General features: G+C 41.7%; 1 protein-coding gene across 6 annotated transcripts in view; it reads right to left on the bottom strand.

The window, feature by feature from the left end:
• The window catches only part of NHSL1 (NHS like 1), a 144115-nt gene that overhangs the window by 7158 nt on the left and 120094 nt on the right, over nucleotides 1-16863 (bottom strand). For 4 of the 6 annotated variants that reach the window (XM_017530428.2, XM_017530431.2, XM_037739210.1 and 1 more), the window contains exons 5-6: nucleotides 12153-12284; nucleotides 531-3800 (exon numbers count right to left, since the gene is read on the bottom strand). In XM_017530428.2, the coding sequence (XP_017385917.1) occupies nucleotides 531-3800; nucleotides 12153-12284 (3402 nt within the window). Of the gene's footprint in view, nucleotides 1-530; nucleotides 3801-11697; nucleotides 11794-12152; nucleotides 12285-16863 lie in introns of those variants that run through there. The other 2 variants (XM_037739211.1, XM_017530429.2) reach the window with 2 other exon arrangements.

Here is a 16863-nt window from a genome sequence, read left to right as displayed (position 1 = left end):
GAAAAGCAGGCAGGCACACAAGACGCTCAAGTGACTATGATTTCAGTCCTCAGCCAAGCTTCTAAATATGCTGCTTCCCTGCCATTCCTATCAATGTGAGAACCACAGGGAGATGCCGTGGGTCTGTAGTTTGATAGTTTATAAAGAAGGGGAAAAATGACACTAGCCTGAGAGCCAGAGCTCATTCTTTGTTAAAGTATAGAACGCCTACGGCATCTCTCTCTTAAATTTTGTTGCAACGTTTCTTGGGAGGTGTTACCCACTGCTATTTAATACCCAGCCTGTGGCAGATCATCTCCATCCCCCTATTTTCTGCCATTCTTTTAGGTCTAGATCTTAAAAATAATAATAACAAAATGCAAAGCTGGTAACTTAACCTGTTTTAGCACGGGAAGCCCACATGCTGCTAGCTTTCACATGAATCTGATCTACCTGGGTTCTTTCCACATGTGGGCATTCAACAACTCTGTCTGGTTCAGCTGCATATGGGCAGAGGACACAGGAGAGAGAAGCCAGGAAGCCAGACTCACCTGCTCCGTCCTGTTGAGGCAGGCAGCTCTCCCCATCGCCCCCAGCATCTGCACTATTCTTGGCTGGCTCTTCCTGCTTGGGAGCCGGTGAGACATTGGGCTGTACCATGGGGACATTGGCTTCCACTCTGCCGGGGGACACGGATCCTGCAGCTCCTCCCTCAAGAACTGAGGTGCCAGGGTGCGTGGCATGAGAGACAGCTTGGGCTGCAGAACTCTCTTTTGCCTCTTTGCTGTACACAGAGCCCTCCTCTCCCCTCGTGGGGCTGGGCGCGGCTCGGAGGGCTTCGCTCACGTTCTCTGCGGGCTCCGCTGCAAAATCTTTCTGCGGAGGTGGTACCACCAGGAACAGTTTGGGCTTCTTGGAAATGGGGGGTGGCTTCCTGCTGGGTGAAGAGTCTGGTAGCGGGGCGGTGCTGGGGCTGGGCCGAGCCTCTGCCTCCCCAGCGCTCGGAGGTCCAAGGCTGCTGCGCTCGGCCGCACTGCCATGGTCACCCTGACTCGAGCTCTTGGCAGGCGTCGGAAGCGAGCTTGTCACAGAGGCAGACTGGCTTTCACTCTCCATTTCATTTGTGCTATTTCGGGATTTCAGGAAAGCAGATGGCTTTAAGTGGTACTGTGGAGCGACCGGAGTTCGTTGTTCCTGAGCTGTTGGTTCAGACAATGGTGCTGCCTCGGCGCCCGAGTTCTTTCTCACGGGCCTCAACTGCACCATTTGCAATGCTTCCGTGGTTATCAGGGGCATGGGGGGCCTGCTGGTCTCCTCCTTGGTAGAAGGCGGCCTCAAGGATCCCCGGGAGGACTCTGGCTGGCCAGAATTTGTGAAAGAAGGCCTGGTGTCTTTCATGAATTTGGGGTCAAGAGGTGGGGCGGGTGGGGGCTCCGAGGAAGGTAAGGAAGGTGGGGGCAATGGCAAGGACACAGGTGAATCTGGAAGAAGGGGGCTCAGTGCAGTGGGGGGAGGAGAAAGGCACCAATGAGGTGGGGAGCAGAAAGCAGTGAGAGCTTCTGGCGGGGGAGGGGGGAACACAGGAGAGTGAGGCAGAGGAGGGCCCTGGGAACAGTCTGAAACAGGAGGTGGCGGAGGAAGGAAGGGAGACCTGTCTGTAGGACAAGGGGATGGAGGAGAGGGAACGGGAGGAGGAGGAGCCAGGGGAGAGCCCACGGCTGGATCCAGCCTCTTCATAGTGCCACTTCCTTCGTTAGAAGTATTAGAGGAAAGAGAAGTGGACGACGATGAAATGGATATTGAAGATATCAGAGAGGACTTCCTTTCTGGAACCTTGGGCTTGGGCTTCCCCTTCCCATTTGCTGGTGACATTGATTTTAAAAACATAGGCACAGGGGTGAGTGCTGTGGGTGTATTTGACTGGCTGGAATACCCACTGGATGGAGAAATGACTCTGTGTGACTTCTCCGGTGACATGATCTTTGGTTTGACTGAAGCACTGGGCACTTGGGGCATTGTGGCTCTGGACCCTTCTTGGACATGACGGACTGGCCCGTTCCCAGTGGGCGCCCCGCTGCTGGTTGAACAGCCCCCTGCTGGGTTCCCCGGATCTTCCTGCACGCCCGTGTAGTCAATGTAGTAACCCCAGGGGTCCGTGTACTCTGACTTGACGCTGCTCGTGTCACTCTGCGATGGTGTCACCCCACACAGGGAGTAGACATTGGGGGTGGTGGCAGAAGTCAAGCTGCTGCCAGCACTGACTGTGCTCTGGCTCCGGGAGCGGGGTAGCCAGGGCTCTTCCAAGTCACTGCAGGGGCTCTGGGAGGGAGAGCTGCCACCCTTGCCTGGGAGGCTCAGCTGCAGCGAGTGCTGGAGTGTGGCGATCAGGCTCTCGCTGAGCACCTGCCCATTGGACTGGCTGCTCTTCTTGGGAATCCTGCGGAGGGAGTCTGTCCGGGAGGGTGGCAGGGGAGGCTTCTTTGCTTTCTTCAAAGAGATGCTTCTTGACAGGGATTTATCCTGGTAATTGGATCGGTCCCCCTGGTTTTTCTGAGCTCTTCCATCAAAAACATTGACCACGCTGTGCCTGGGGTTCCCAAAGCCATCACTGCTATTGCACAGATTCCCAGACCCATGTCCAGAGTCAGTGTGCAGAGATGTGCAGCAGCCATCGTGGTCCTCGGAATACAGTGAACCAGCATCCTCTTTGTTGGATGTTTGGTCCAAACTGCAGCTGCTCATGTTACTTGTGGGAGTGGAGTAGCCAGGAGTTGCTAAATGTGACTTCAGGGGCGATGCCCTTCCGTTACCTGAGGCTTTGTATTCCCAGGGCTCTGAGCTGCTGTGCCCTCCACCCCCTGAATAACTAGATTCACTCTTGCCATCCACATCTTGGGGGTGGGCTGGGAAGGCCAGGTTGTTTCTACAATTATATGGCATGGCTTGGGACCTATTCTCCCTGTTTGCTGGAGCATTTAGAGAGACTGCCGAGTCACAGAGGGACAACAGTGTGGGTGCCCCAGAGGAATGAGGGTCTAAGGCCTGTGAAAGAATGGTGGTGTGACCCTCATTCCAGTGGCGACCAGGAGACTGATAATCATCTTTCACAGCATGCCTGGAGATTAGGTGGTCTCTGGATTTTATCTTTGCATGCAATGAGCTGGAACTTCTACTTTCCAGCTGCCCCGCGCTCAGAGCAGTGTGAATAGCGATAACCTCGGAAGAGGAAGACAGTGTGGCATTTGGGATGATGCTGGTGGAGTAGGCTGCATGAGGAGAAACCACACATGCTGGGCTCGTGACATTTTCACTCTCGAAGTGCCTCAGCTCCTGGGATTTGGGTCTCAAAAGTGTTCCAGTTCTTGAGGAACCTCCTAAATGGCCTAAGGTTTCATCTGCTTGTGGGTGACCTCTCTGGCAGGGGAAAGTGCCATCCATATCTCCTGCGGGGCCCAGAGGACCCAGCCTCGGCTCAAGAGACTGAATGTTCGCCCTTGCTCCAGAACGTGGAAGACTGTGGAAGCCAGCATCATTGTTGAGGCGGGAAGGGAATACGATCCCTGCAGAATCGCTCAGCACAGACATGTTGCCAGAGGAACCTGAGAAGTGGCCCATCTGGGCAGCAATGCCTTGCCCCTTCTGTGCCCTGATTCTCCTCATGGAAGGTGGTACGACCTTCATGTCCTCCGTCTGACAGCTGGAGTCCCTGGTTTCTGAGCGCTGCCCAGCAAACCGATAGTTATCAAACCTTCCCAGCGTCGAGTAGTGATCGGGAGTGTATACCGAGTGGCCTCCAACATCATCTTGGCTAATGCCCGATGCTGGAGATAAAGCAAAAAGAGGCTTGTTACCTGAAAATAAAATCTATAGTTCATCACCTGTACCCTCACCCCCTCTGACAAAATTAAAATTTTTTTTTCAATTTGATTTAATTTCCTTTCTCTTACAGGTACCTAAATACATTTAAAAAGTTACTGATAGCTCTAAAATAAAAATCCTTGTCAGGAATTTCAGGTACTTCTCTTAATTTGTACTTCCAATCCTCCTATGGCTTGAGTGCTGCATATGGAATTCTCAGGCAATCCTTGAAGATCAAGGCTGCTGAGGGCTCAGAGGAGGATTTACTTTTAAATAACCACCTTTCCATAAAGTCTTCAAGGTAGCCTTTCGCCCAGTAGGTAACTGCACAGAGCATCTGTCAAGCAGTGACGCATCTTTCCCAAAGGCAGATGAATGTAGTAATTGAACAATAGGGCCACAGATACCATGTTTGAGGGGTACTGGTATAAAACAGTGTTAATTACATTAATTCTTTATGTCAGAAGGAAATTCTAAGGCAAAGAAAATTGATTTACAGGCCCATCTGTGTTCCAAACATTTCATTATCCATCTGAAGCCATTCTCTGTCTGTTGGTGACATTCAAAATTCAACAGCAATCTGTTGTGTTCTGGTGGGGGAAACCGGCAGGAACTGATCCAGTGAACATTTCCTCAAATTAGGGCGATTTATTCGTTGGAGTTTTACAACCAAACAGAGAATACTATGTTAAAAAAAAAAAAAAGACAGAAAGAAAGAAACACAAGGAAGGGCCAACAAAGAGGGACATGGACGAGGTAAACCTTACGTGTAAAGTGTTAGATATCAAGCTACCCTGGAAAGAACAGAGCTTACAAGGAAAAAAAAAATCACAAAAACAAGAACTTACCCAAAGTATACCGAGAAAAAAAGTCAATCCTCAAGACAAATCAAATCTTTAAAAACAGTAGTGAAACTACAGCTTTCCCATGTTATCTCCATCCAACAAGGACCCAAGAGCATCTATCTCAACATGGGCTTTGCTGAGCAATGCGACTCAAGCACAACCCTCTGTGTCAGTGGACACCTGGAAGTGACCCTAGGAGTGATGGGATTCCTAAACTCCTGACGCATAATCTAACCAGGACATGGACTGGATATAGAATGCCTTTTGCTCAGATAGCAGAGGGTAGTACTTAAATGACAGCTATGTGCTTTTATCAACCTCAAAGGAGAAGATGGCACCCTGGAAGGAAGGCGCCTGACATAAAGCCTTCTCCTTCACTGTGATGGAGAGGCTTTATGTATATATGTATATTTTTAGCAAAGATGATCTGTTTCCTCTCTCTACCCTCTTCCTAGTACCAACTCTCTGAAGACACACAGACACACACACACACACACACAAACACACACAAAGCTATCCCTCACAGAGAGGGAAAGTGGGCAAAAGGGCAGGAATAGAAGAAAAACCCACTTTCAAGAGGTACAAAGTTTTGCCATTTAGCAATTTAGAAGATGGGAGGTTGACTGGTGTTGGTCTGTCAGTTTGTACAAGTTCAGTTCCAAACACTCAAGATACCCATTCCATTCAACAATGGGTTTTGAATGTCTGGAATTAAACTCATATAAACAAATACATTTGTTTTCTTGCAAAATTGTACTAGTATTTGCATGGCGTTAGTGGTAGATTTTTAACTGTCTTTAAGTACCATAAACAAAATCCTGATACTTTTGGGTAACAGTTTTAAATGTGAAACCATTCTAGGCATCTAAAAAAAAAAATAGAAACATATCTATTTTATCACCCTCTTCAGCTAAGTATAACTTTCTTATTAAAATAAAAACATTTCCTAAAGACCTTAAAAAGCATATGAGAAATTAATATATCTTATCACAAGGACCACCAAAATTCTATTCCCAAAACAGACTCTCCAATATTTTCACAGTATAAAAGTTTCATAATATGATGGGAAACAGATGAGTGCTATAGAGGCATATTTTATTGTGCTCAGCTTTATTGTGCATTGCAGATAATTGTCGTTTTATTACAAATTGAAGGTTTGTGGCAACCCTGTATTGAGCAAGTCCATTGGTGCCATTTTTCTAACATGTGCTTACTGTGTGTCTCTGTGTCACATTTTGGTAACTCTTGCAATATTCCAAACTTTTTCATCATTATTAGATCTGTTATGCTGATGTGTGACCAGGGATCTTTGATCTCATAAAGGAGAAGGCTTTATGCCAGGCGCCTTCCTTCCAGGGTGCCACCTTCTCCTTTGAGGTTGACAAAAGCACATTGCTGTCATTTAAGTACTATCCTCTGCTATCTGAGTGAGCAAAAGGCATTCTATATCCAGTCCATGTCCTGGTTAGATTATGCATCAGGAGCTTAGAATCCCATCACTCCTAGGGTCACTTCCAGGTGTCTACTGACACAGAGGGTTGTGCTTGAGTGGTCGAGGAGCTGGAAGCCAGCAGAGGTTGTTTCATTACTATTGTAATTGTTTTGGGGAGCCACAGATCATACCCACATAAGACTGCGAATGTAATTGATAAACGCTGTGTATGTTCTGACTATACCACTGGCCAGTGTTGCCCAGTCTCTCTCCCTCTTCTTGGGCCTCCCTATTTCCTGAGATACAAGAATAATGAAATTAGGCCAATTAATAACCCTACAATGGCCTCTAAGGGTTCAAGTGAAAGGAAGAGTTGCATGTCTCTCCCTTTAAATCAAAAGTTAGAAATGATTAAGCTTAGCGAGGAAGGCACGTCAAAAGCTATGGTCAAAAGCTAGGCCTTTTGTGCCAAACAATTAGCTGAGCTGTGATCACAAAGGAAAAGTTCTTGAAGGAAATAAAAAGTGCTACTCCAGTGCATACACACATAAGAAAGCAAAACAGCTTTATTACTGATATGCAAAAAGTTTTAACGGTCTGGATAGAAGATCAAATCAGCCACAACATTCCCCTTAAGCCAAAGCCTAATCCAGAGCAAGGCCCTAACTCTCTTCAATTCTGTGAAAGCTAAGAGAGGTGAGGAAGCTACAGAAGGGCTGGAAGGTAGCAGAGGCTGTTTCATGAGGTTCAAGGAAAGCAGCCATTTCTATAACATAAAAGTGAAGCACAAATGCTGATGGAGGAGGTGCAGAAAGTTATCTAGAGGATCTAGCTAGGGTAATTGACAAAAGTGGTTATACTCGACAACAGGTGTTCGATGTAGATGAACCGACCTTCTAATGGAAGACGTCATCTAGGACTTTCAGAGCTACAAGTCAATGCCTGTCTTCAAAGCATCAAAGGACAAACTGGATCTTGTTTGAGGCCAAAGTAGCTGGGGACTTAAAGTTGAAGCCAAAGCTCCTTTACCATTCTGAAAATCCTCGAGTCCTAAGAATTATGCTAAACAGAGTCTGCCTGTGCTCTATAATGGAACAACAAAGCCTCGATGATAGCATGTTTCCTTACAGCATGATTTACTGAATACTTTTAAGTCCACAGTTGAGATCTACTCCCTAGGAAAAAAAAAAAAAAAAGATTTCTTTCATTTGCAATGCACCTAGTCAACCAAGAGCTCTGATGAAGACATACAAATAGACAAATGTTGTTTTTATGCCTGCTAACACAACATTCATTTGGCAGCCCATGGCTTCAATAGTAATTTTGACTTTCAAGTCTTAATTTTGTCATGCACTTTGTAAGGCCAAAGCTGCCATAATAGTGATTCCTCTGATAGATCTGGACAAAGTAAGTTGGAAACCTGAAAAGGATTCACCATTCTAGCACAGTAAGAACAATTTTAATTCATGGGAGAAGGTCAAAATGTCAACATTAGCAAGAGTTTGGAAGAAATAGATCCAGTTCTCCTAGATAACTTCAAGAGGTTCAAGACTTAAATGAAGGCAGTGGCTGCAGATGTGGTAGAACAGCAAGGAAGTGGAGTTAGAAGTGGAGCCTGAAGATGTGGCTGAACTGCAGTCTCATGATCAAACTTGAATGTTAAGGCATTATTTCTTTCAGATGCAATGAAAATGGTTTCTTAAGATGGGCTCTCCTAGTGAAGATGCTGTGAACATTGTTAAAATGACAACAAAGAATTCAGGATATTACATACACTTAGTTGATAAAGCAGCAGCAGGTTTTGAGAGATTGACTCAAATTTTGAAAGTAGTTCTACCGTGGGTAAAATGTTAGTAAACAGTATTACAACAGTATTCTGTTTACTAACGTTTTACCCATGGTAGAACTACTTTCAAAATTTGAAAGAGAAATCTTTCATGAAAGGAAAGGTCTGTCAGTGTAGCCAGCATCACTGTTGTCTTATTTTAGGAAATTGCCACAGTCATCCCTGCCTTCAGCAACCGTCACCCTGATCAGTCAGCAGCCATCAACATCGAGGCAAGACCCTTCACCAGCAAAGGCTTAAGGCTCTCTACAGGCTCAGAGGATTGTTAGTATTTTTTAGCAATCAGGTATTTTTAAACTGTGCATTTTTTTTTTTTTTTTACATAATGCTATTGCACATTTAGTGAGATCACAGTAAGTGTAAACATAACTTTTATAGGCATTGGGAAACCAAAAATTTGTGGGACTTGCTGTATTGCAATATTTGCTTTATTGCAGTCGTCTGGAACTATAGCTACAATAACCCTGAGGTATGTCTATCCTGATTAAAGAACAGAACAAGTTACAAAAAGAGAACTACAAACAAGTGTAGGCCACTTAGGTGCTGCTCAGACTTGATAGGATTTTCAAGAGTAATGTAAAAAAATAATTATTTATACTTTTTCTTTTATTAATATTTCAAATTTAAAAAAAATATGTAATTAAGGATGCTGAATATTTACAAGTTAGTTTATTTAAGGTTTAGGATATGAATTTTTAAAGTCTTATCAAGAAGATAGTTTCTTAGTATAAACTACCAAAAATTATTCATAAAGAGATTCCTTTAAATGAGGGTTTTTCTGCTTAGAGAGTATGTATTGGGATGGGTTCAGTAGCCAAGGGTAATACAAAATAATCCTATGATTCTAAAAGATGAAGCCTCATAATATGATGTTCAGATACTTTTCTGTATAGTTTTTTTTTTTTTTTTGAGACAAAGTCTGGCTCTGTCGCCCAGGATGGAGTGCAATGGTGTGATCTCGGCTCACTGCAACCTCCACCTCCCAGGTTCAAGTGATTCTCCTGCTTCAGCCTCCCAAGTAGCTGGGATTACAGGCATGCGCTACCACACCCAGCTAATTTTGTATTTTTAGTAGAGACGGGGTTTTTCCACGTTGGTCAGGCTGGTCTCGAACTCCTGACGTCAGGTGATCTGCCCACCTCGGCCCCCCAAAGTGCTGGGATTACAGGCGTGAGCTAACATGCCCAGCCAATTTCTGTATAGATTTAAGATAAAAGAAAACATTCAAAATGTGCAATTCACTGAAATGAAAGGCAACAAATTTTAGGTTACCAGATAAGCTTTGGAAGTAATCATTAAATATCATACCTTGATTTTAAAGTGTTATATATTGGCTAGTCTCCAGCGTCTATTATTTATGGATTTTAAAATAAAAACTGCATATAATTAAGCATAATATACGTTTCTAATTCACAGAAGTACCTCTCTATGGTTAGATTTTTTTAAAAATCCAAAGCTCCTGGCAACTTGGGCAGTGTCTATTAGACAGGGTGCATCTCTCCTAGTGAATGCCTTTCCTTTGGGCCATCGTTTTCTTTTTTGTCTAATTTGTTTGACTCTGCTATACTTCCCCCTTATGTCTTATATCTAGAACAAGACTAATTTTAAAGAAAATATGAAGTGTCTGTTTTTGATCATCATTATCTAGGTATGATTTGGTAAGTATTACCTAGATATACTACCTGGGTAGTGTAAGACTACCAAACCAGAGTCCTTACAAGTGTAAAACACTGGGAAAAAAGGCAAGATCAACCAGAAGTCCTGAAAGGACAGAACAAATAAATATATGATCCAATACTTTTGCTAAATAAAACTGTAAATAAATGTTAACTCCTCATTCTATCCAGCAATCCTCCAACCACCCCATCTATAGAATAAGAGTCCTTGTCTAATTATCTTTTTTTAAAAGCTAGCTCTTAGATATGGTTGTCTCCGTTGACCTCCAGCTCTAATCTAGGTCATGTCATCGACCGCAGTGATATTGACTGTCTCGTGTCTGGCAACAGTCACAACCCAGACAATGTGGGGAAAGCTATTTTCTTCCCTCCAGCATTAGTGGCAGTTCCATGTCACATGTAAAAGAGAAATGAATGTGGATTCCATGGATTTAATCACTGATGTAAAAAATACCAGAATTACAAATGACATGATGTACCTACCTGGCCAGATCATTCCAGTAAGATCAAAGAAGCAACTGAGCTATTGGCTTCCATACTGTTTGGTTCAGTAACAAAAGTGATCAAAATTCGTAACTCTCATTCTAGGTGTCATATACATACGCATATAGACAATGCACATGGAATACTTATGTGTATGTGCATATTAATTTGGGCCAAACTATCTTGATTTTACAAAGGTCCTAAATGTCTTTTTAAAGTCACTCCTTGAAGGTACATCTCTAAAAAGACCAGTTAAAGTATAAATGTTGCTGAAGTGCTTTAAGAAATTACTCCATTAACTATCTACTGAACCTATGCTATGAGTACAGATTACTTTCCAAATTAGTTAGCTGTCACTTCAAGAATGGAAAAAAAGTCTGAAAGAATAAGGCAAAGATAAGCTGAGAGGAGAGAGAGAAAGCACACCTGTGTCCTTAAAGTAGGTTGAGGGAAGGTGCCTGCAGACCTCAGGTAGTCACAGAGGAACCAGCCCACTAATAGCAGCAGCATGCGGGGTACGAACCAAAGACAGACTTCACAATCCCACGGGAGCAGCTGCAGTCTTGCCTTTGTTTGTAATAATCCAATCCACTCTAGAAAAGGACGAGCACCTGTATACCATCTGGGTCACTGTGGCTACCTGGAGCAAAGGCTATTCTCATCTGACTGTTGCTACAGCACAGAAAGCTACAAAAGTGGAAAGCAGTAAAGGAGAAAATGCCAGCTAAAGAAAAGCGAGTCTGTGCTCTCTAATACAACGCATTCAAGCCAGGGTGTTTGGGAAAACAAACAGAGAAGCACAATGCCTGCAGCACCCAGCAGCTGACATCCAACCTCAAGGTGCTGTAACATATCACTATTACTGGTTAAACTCATTTTGACTAAAAGACTAACTGGAAATCTCAGAAATAATGACTCTGAGTTTCTAGGGTATAACTTTCGAGAGTAAATAAAAACATCAGGTGAAAGTAACTATTAGGAAATAAGTCCATAGTTGGCCAAAGAGGAAAGAACATGTTTCAAGACAGGTAGTATTAAGTTTCCTATAATAATCACCATAGTAGCTATTAGGTTTATGGTAGTACCAGGTACTAATCAAGTACCAAAGGCCTCACATGCGTAAATTGTTTTCCAACAACCCTATGAGGTAGGTTCTCTTAACATCACCAAGCCCATTTGTTAAATGAGGAAGTAGACTCAGAGAGATGAAGTTAACCGAGGTCACCCAGACAGCAAGTGGCAGAGTTAGGGTTCAACCAAGCAGGCTGGCACTGGAGTCCTACCCCTAACCCAGGAGTTATGCTATGATGCCTCTGCAGACATTCTTGCTGGGCCCTATTAAAAAACAGGAAGAGGAAGTTAATCTAGAAAGAGGAAAACAAAAGGATTATCCAAAGCATGTATTTAGATAACCAGAAACAAAATGGGTAAGTAAATAAACAACCCTCTTCACCAGCCAAAACATTTTCTCTGTTTTCATCACAGGTTGAACATAAAGAATTAAGAAGCTATGAAATTGTTTCACTGAAAGTAATAAAGGCACTATCCAATATAAATGACCATTTTATCTATATTTACCAATAATCCCAGACTGCTGTTTCTGATGACAAAATGCCACCAGTAGTGTCATTATAGTTACAGTGAAAGTCCATATTCGTAATTTGATGTCCTAGAATGACTCTTCCATTTCATGAAAACTTAAGATCTAAATGAAAAGTAAATTTAATTGTGGAAATAACTAGTGTTCCATGTCATACAGCGATGATGAAGTAACTATCAATTTCTGTCATCCCAGTTAATCATTTTTATGTAAGCTCTTCCCCAGCCTTGTACCTTCTCCCCAAAATTCAATCAACTCTCTCCATGGGATGTTAAGATTTGCACCTACTGCCTCATTCAGGAAGGAAGCTGGCCCTTTGGGGCACCAAACGGCTATCAGAATGTATCGATTTGATAAGCACCACAGATGAGGTTAGCGCAGTAAGGCTGAGTGGCAGTGAAGGGCAACAGAATACAGTTCTGATGAGCCATACCTAGCTCCTTCTGTATGTTGTCAGGGACTCCTGTAATAGTCTTTCTCCTTTTGACTTTCTTCGGTCGTCTTACCAGAGTGTCTGTGTAAATTAGAGACCGCCGAAGGCTGGCCTGGCGATCAAAATTCTCCCCTAATGCAGAGCAGTAGAACAAGCAAAGCAATGTTATTTTCAAGCAAGCTGACACCATGCACTTTCTTCCAGAAGCTTGTTGTAAAATGATAAGAAGGTATTAATAAGGTTAGCCAGTCATATGATGATGAATACTGAAGGGCAAAAAAGGAAGGAAAGCACATTATCATTGTAAGGCTGTTTTCCAAGTTCTACCTGTGTGTCCTTCCAAAGGAAGCACCTTGATCTCATTTTCAAATGAGCTGGAGTAGCAAATGCAAATTCAGTAACACACTGGAAGAGTGACTCTGTGTTATTTAACAAAACAAAATTTTGCCAAATGTTTCACATATATCCTGTGGTCACCAAAACCACTCTACATTAGTGTGAAGGTGGTGACGGTAATGAATATGTTTTAATCATCTGGTTATCCTGCAGAGATCAACATTAATTTCTTGCCTTGGGTGCTGAAATAAGTAACTTAATCAAGATTTCTTGAGTGAAAAGCTTTTTCTTCAATCAAAAAGGCTGACTATTTGGACAGACTGTAGTAACTATTCCATGTCACATAGCGATGGCATGATGATGTGACATACAACTATAGTGAAAAATGAAACGCCTTATAATGATAAAGTACTTTTACCACAATGAGACTCAGTAGCACTGCTATTAAAGCTGAATTGCTTCTATTTCACAATTACTTTTAAAAGTTGATCTTAATTCAGATATTTCAGGTGACTTTGCAATCAAACCTGGAATGCCACATGGGACTTCTTGTTTTCCTTCCAGCATGTAGATGTGTTTGATTAACCGTAAGAAACCATAAAATAATAAAGTATACATATATAACGGCATCTGTTATAGGCTGGTCTGCTTCAAATTACCTGCCAGTTTAAAGTCTTACAGCACTGACCTTTTTGAATGGTTATTTTCCTCAATAAGTTATTTTTAAGAGTGTGTGTGTGTGTGTGTGTATACACACACACACACACACACATACACACACAAAAATTACAAACTTCTATCACTTTATGCATAAAAGTACAGATCTGAATGATCAAAATACATTTCCCCTATGGAGAAACAAACTTAAATAAATGCTTGCAAATTTGCAAATGCTTACAACTTTGTTGCTAATGGAGAAAAACAGAAATGACTGAGAGAAGACCCTTAAATAGCAGAAGGTGCCAATGCTGTGAAAAAATGGGTCACTACGTTTAATGGCATAAATGGCACATGTGAGGGGCAAGTCACAACTGCAGCGGTTCATTAGTTCCCTGCAGCAGAAGAAAAAACCTCCTTGTACCAAGACATTAAGAACAGACACAACATTAACAGAAAGTTGCACTCAGGCCAGTGTTGTGGCTCATACCTATAATCCCAGCAGTTTGGAGGGCTGAGGATGGATCACTTGAACTTAAGGGTTCCAGACCAGCCTAAGCAACCTGGTGAAACCCCGTCTCTACCAAAAATACAAAAATGGTATCTGGGTGTGGTGGCATGCGCCTGTGGTCCCACCTACTCAGGAGACTGAGGTGGGAGGATCATTTGAGCCTGGGAGGCAGAGGTTGCAGTGAGCTGAGATTGCACCACTGCACTCCAGCATGGGCAACAGAGACCCCCATCTCCAAAAAAGAAATAAAAGAAAATTGCATTTAGTCTCCAGTTTTGCTTTCTAGACAAAAACAAAAGATAAAACCACCCAAATTCCAAGAAAATTAAGAAACAAACCGTTTGAGTATGAACATCTAAGACACACTCCATTAAAGGCACCAAACAGTCGATCTTGCATCATGACCTAAAAAAAGTCTGTCTCCTCTACTGGATTATACATTTTTTGAGGGTACAGACTGTGATGCATGTACTTTAACATCCCCTGTGGCACTCAGCTAATGCCTGGCACAAAGCAGGTATTCAATAAATATCTGTGAATTTAATCACTGCCTTTAATTGAAAAATGGCATTCATCAGTCATGGTTACTATTTAGAAATAAACTTGGGAAGTCTCTGGGCATACTCTGGCTCTGAAGGCTGCCCAATTCATGAATCGTTCATTGCTCAATTAAACTCTTTTAAATTAAAAAAAAAAAAAACAAAAAACAAAAAACTTGGACAGCTCAAACATCCGTACAAAGCCAGTTTGTAAAAATTCTTTAAGCATGTTTATCCACTACCCTTATCTTCCAGGTGGAAGAGTTGTTATATCCCACATAGCAGATTATAGAACATATTTATATGTACATATTACTTTAAATATTTTTTCCTCTTCAAGTTTTAGAACATGTCAAGTGCCCCCAAGACTATAACTAAAGAGATTAAATCAGTTTTCAAGCTAGCAGCTCATGGTGCTAACATTCTACTTCTATGCGTAGTAGGCTGCAATTGCCATTTTTTTTCCATATTGAGTCTTACTAGGAAAATCAAACTAGAGGCTCAATGCTCACCCCAATTAATGAGCACACAACAATTCCCTAAAGAAAATTGTTTTTTTAAATCTCAAATATCTTCTAGGACTTTAGAAATATATAATTTAAAGAGCAGGGAGCTGTATAACCTATGTCAATTCAACCACTAAAAGTGAACATTTTAAATTTATAGTTTTTTATGCCAGATTAAAAAAACGAATTCTTTAAGATATATGTGTGTGTACATGTGAATACACAGATGTAGAAAATAGATGAGTAAATATGTGAGTAGGTATTATATTTACTCTTGGCATTTCTGCAAAATGTTAACCACTCAATTAAAAGTAAATTACATTTTGACATAACTCGTATTGCTCTTTCTTTATTGTCATTCACCTTTCATGTGTAGCATTTTAAAGGTCTCTCTTTAAACTCTAATTCATCTCTACTTAGTCATCAGATAGGATAGAATTAAAGCTCCGAGACATGACACTGTCTGCTGTTGTGACAGCGTAATTCATTGCAAATAATTCTTCATTCCTGAAACTCTAGCTACTCTATTTTAAATCTCATAAGCTCAAGATAATGCATTTCACCTTAATTCCATTAAGGATTGTCATATTTCATAGCACAATCTTCTTATCTTCTAATATTTTCATAGGCATTTAATTATATATAATGTAATTACATTTCTGCTGCATCTGATCAATCAAATAATGTAATTCATTTTCTTATAGAAAATAAGCAGCCATATATTTCACTGAGCAATAAGCATTAACTTTGTTCTAAAAGTTATACTTTTAATAATAATCTTTAAAAAATATGATCTAGGTAGACAGAATGCATATTCAGAAAGATCAATAACATTGTTTGCAGAGAAAATGGATAAAATGGCCTGCTTTTCTTTTACAGTTTAAGTAAAATAAATGTGGAAAAATATATACTGATTTGAAAATAATTCATTTACTTATTTATTAAATTTCTATGGAATTCAAAGTATGAGTTCTAAATATAACTTCTAAATATCTGGTAAGGTTTTACAAAAATCTTCAGTGACTATGAAAATGCTATTAGCCCTCTACAAGCTCACCAATGCCATGGGAAAAAGCTTTCTAAAGCTTTCTAACAGCAGTAGCCTCAGAAGCACAGCAAGGATGCTACAAGTTTCCAGAGTAAATGTTCATGAAAACTCATTCTTTTTGGTTACCTAGTTTTTTTGTTAGCTTCTGGCCTCAAGCGCCCTGCTTTGTATGAACTGATTATCAATGACCACTACTAGTCATCTATTTCCATCGAACACACAATTCAATTAACAGTTGAAGCGATTAACTCTTCACATGCCTATTTTGCACTTTGTACCCTCCCCAAACCACTGACTCATGCTCCTTGTGGGCTATGAAGGTGATAAGGCAGGAGATTTTTAATATCTTTTTTTTTTAGGTAGAGTTTCGCTTTTTTTTTGCCCAGGCTGGACCACAACGGTGCAATCTCTCAGCTCACTGCAACCTCCGCCTCCCAGGTTCAAGCGATTCGCCTGCCTCAGACTCCTGAGTAGCTGAGATTACAGATGCGTGCCACCACGCTTGGCTAATTTTGTATTTTTAGTAGAGACGGGGTTTCACCACGTTGGCCAGGCCGATCTTGAACTCCTGACCCCAGGTGATCAGCCTGCCTTGGCCACCCAAAGTGCTGGGATTACAGGCGAGAGCCACTGTGCCCAGCCAATTTTGATAACTTTTTAACAGCTCTCCTAAGTTCATCAAAGATCATCTTTGAACTTTTATGTGACTTGCTGTTACCTTGTCACAAATAATTACAGGCTGAGTATCATATTCCAAACTTGAATTTCAGATTTGGCAATTAATATTTGTATTCCAGCTTAATATAACATATTTTGAAAATTTTACATGCATAAGAAATTTCGCTTAAATAATGTCTCCTTTTTTCTACTTTACAATTTCTAGAAAATCTATCATTCAGAAACATCACAAAATAATTACTTCTTTACATCTGTAAATATTACTTAACCCATTTTTGTTTTTGTTTTTTTGAGACGGAGTCTCGCTCTGTCACCCAGGTTGGAGTAGAGTGGCCCAATCCCAGATTCGAGCAATTCTCCTGCCTCAGCCTCCCGAGCTGCTGGGACTACAGGCACCCACCAACATGCCTGGCCAACTTCTGTATTTTAGTAGAGA

Source organism: Cebus imitator, unplaced genomic scaffold (assembly GCF_001604975.1).
Source record: "Cebus imitator isolate Cc_AM_T3 unplaced genomic scaffold, Cebus_imitator-1.0 Scaffold65, whole genome shotgun sequence".
In the NCBI taxonomy this organism is placed as follows: Eukaryota; Metazoa; Chordata; class Mammalia; order Primates; family Cebidae; genus Cebus; species Cebus imitator.
This window is presented reverse-complemented; position numbering and strand designations above follow the sequence as displayed.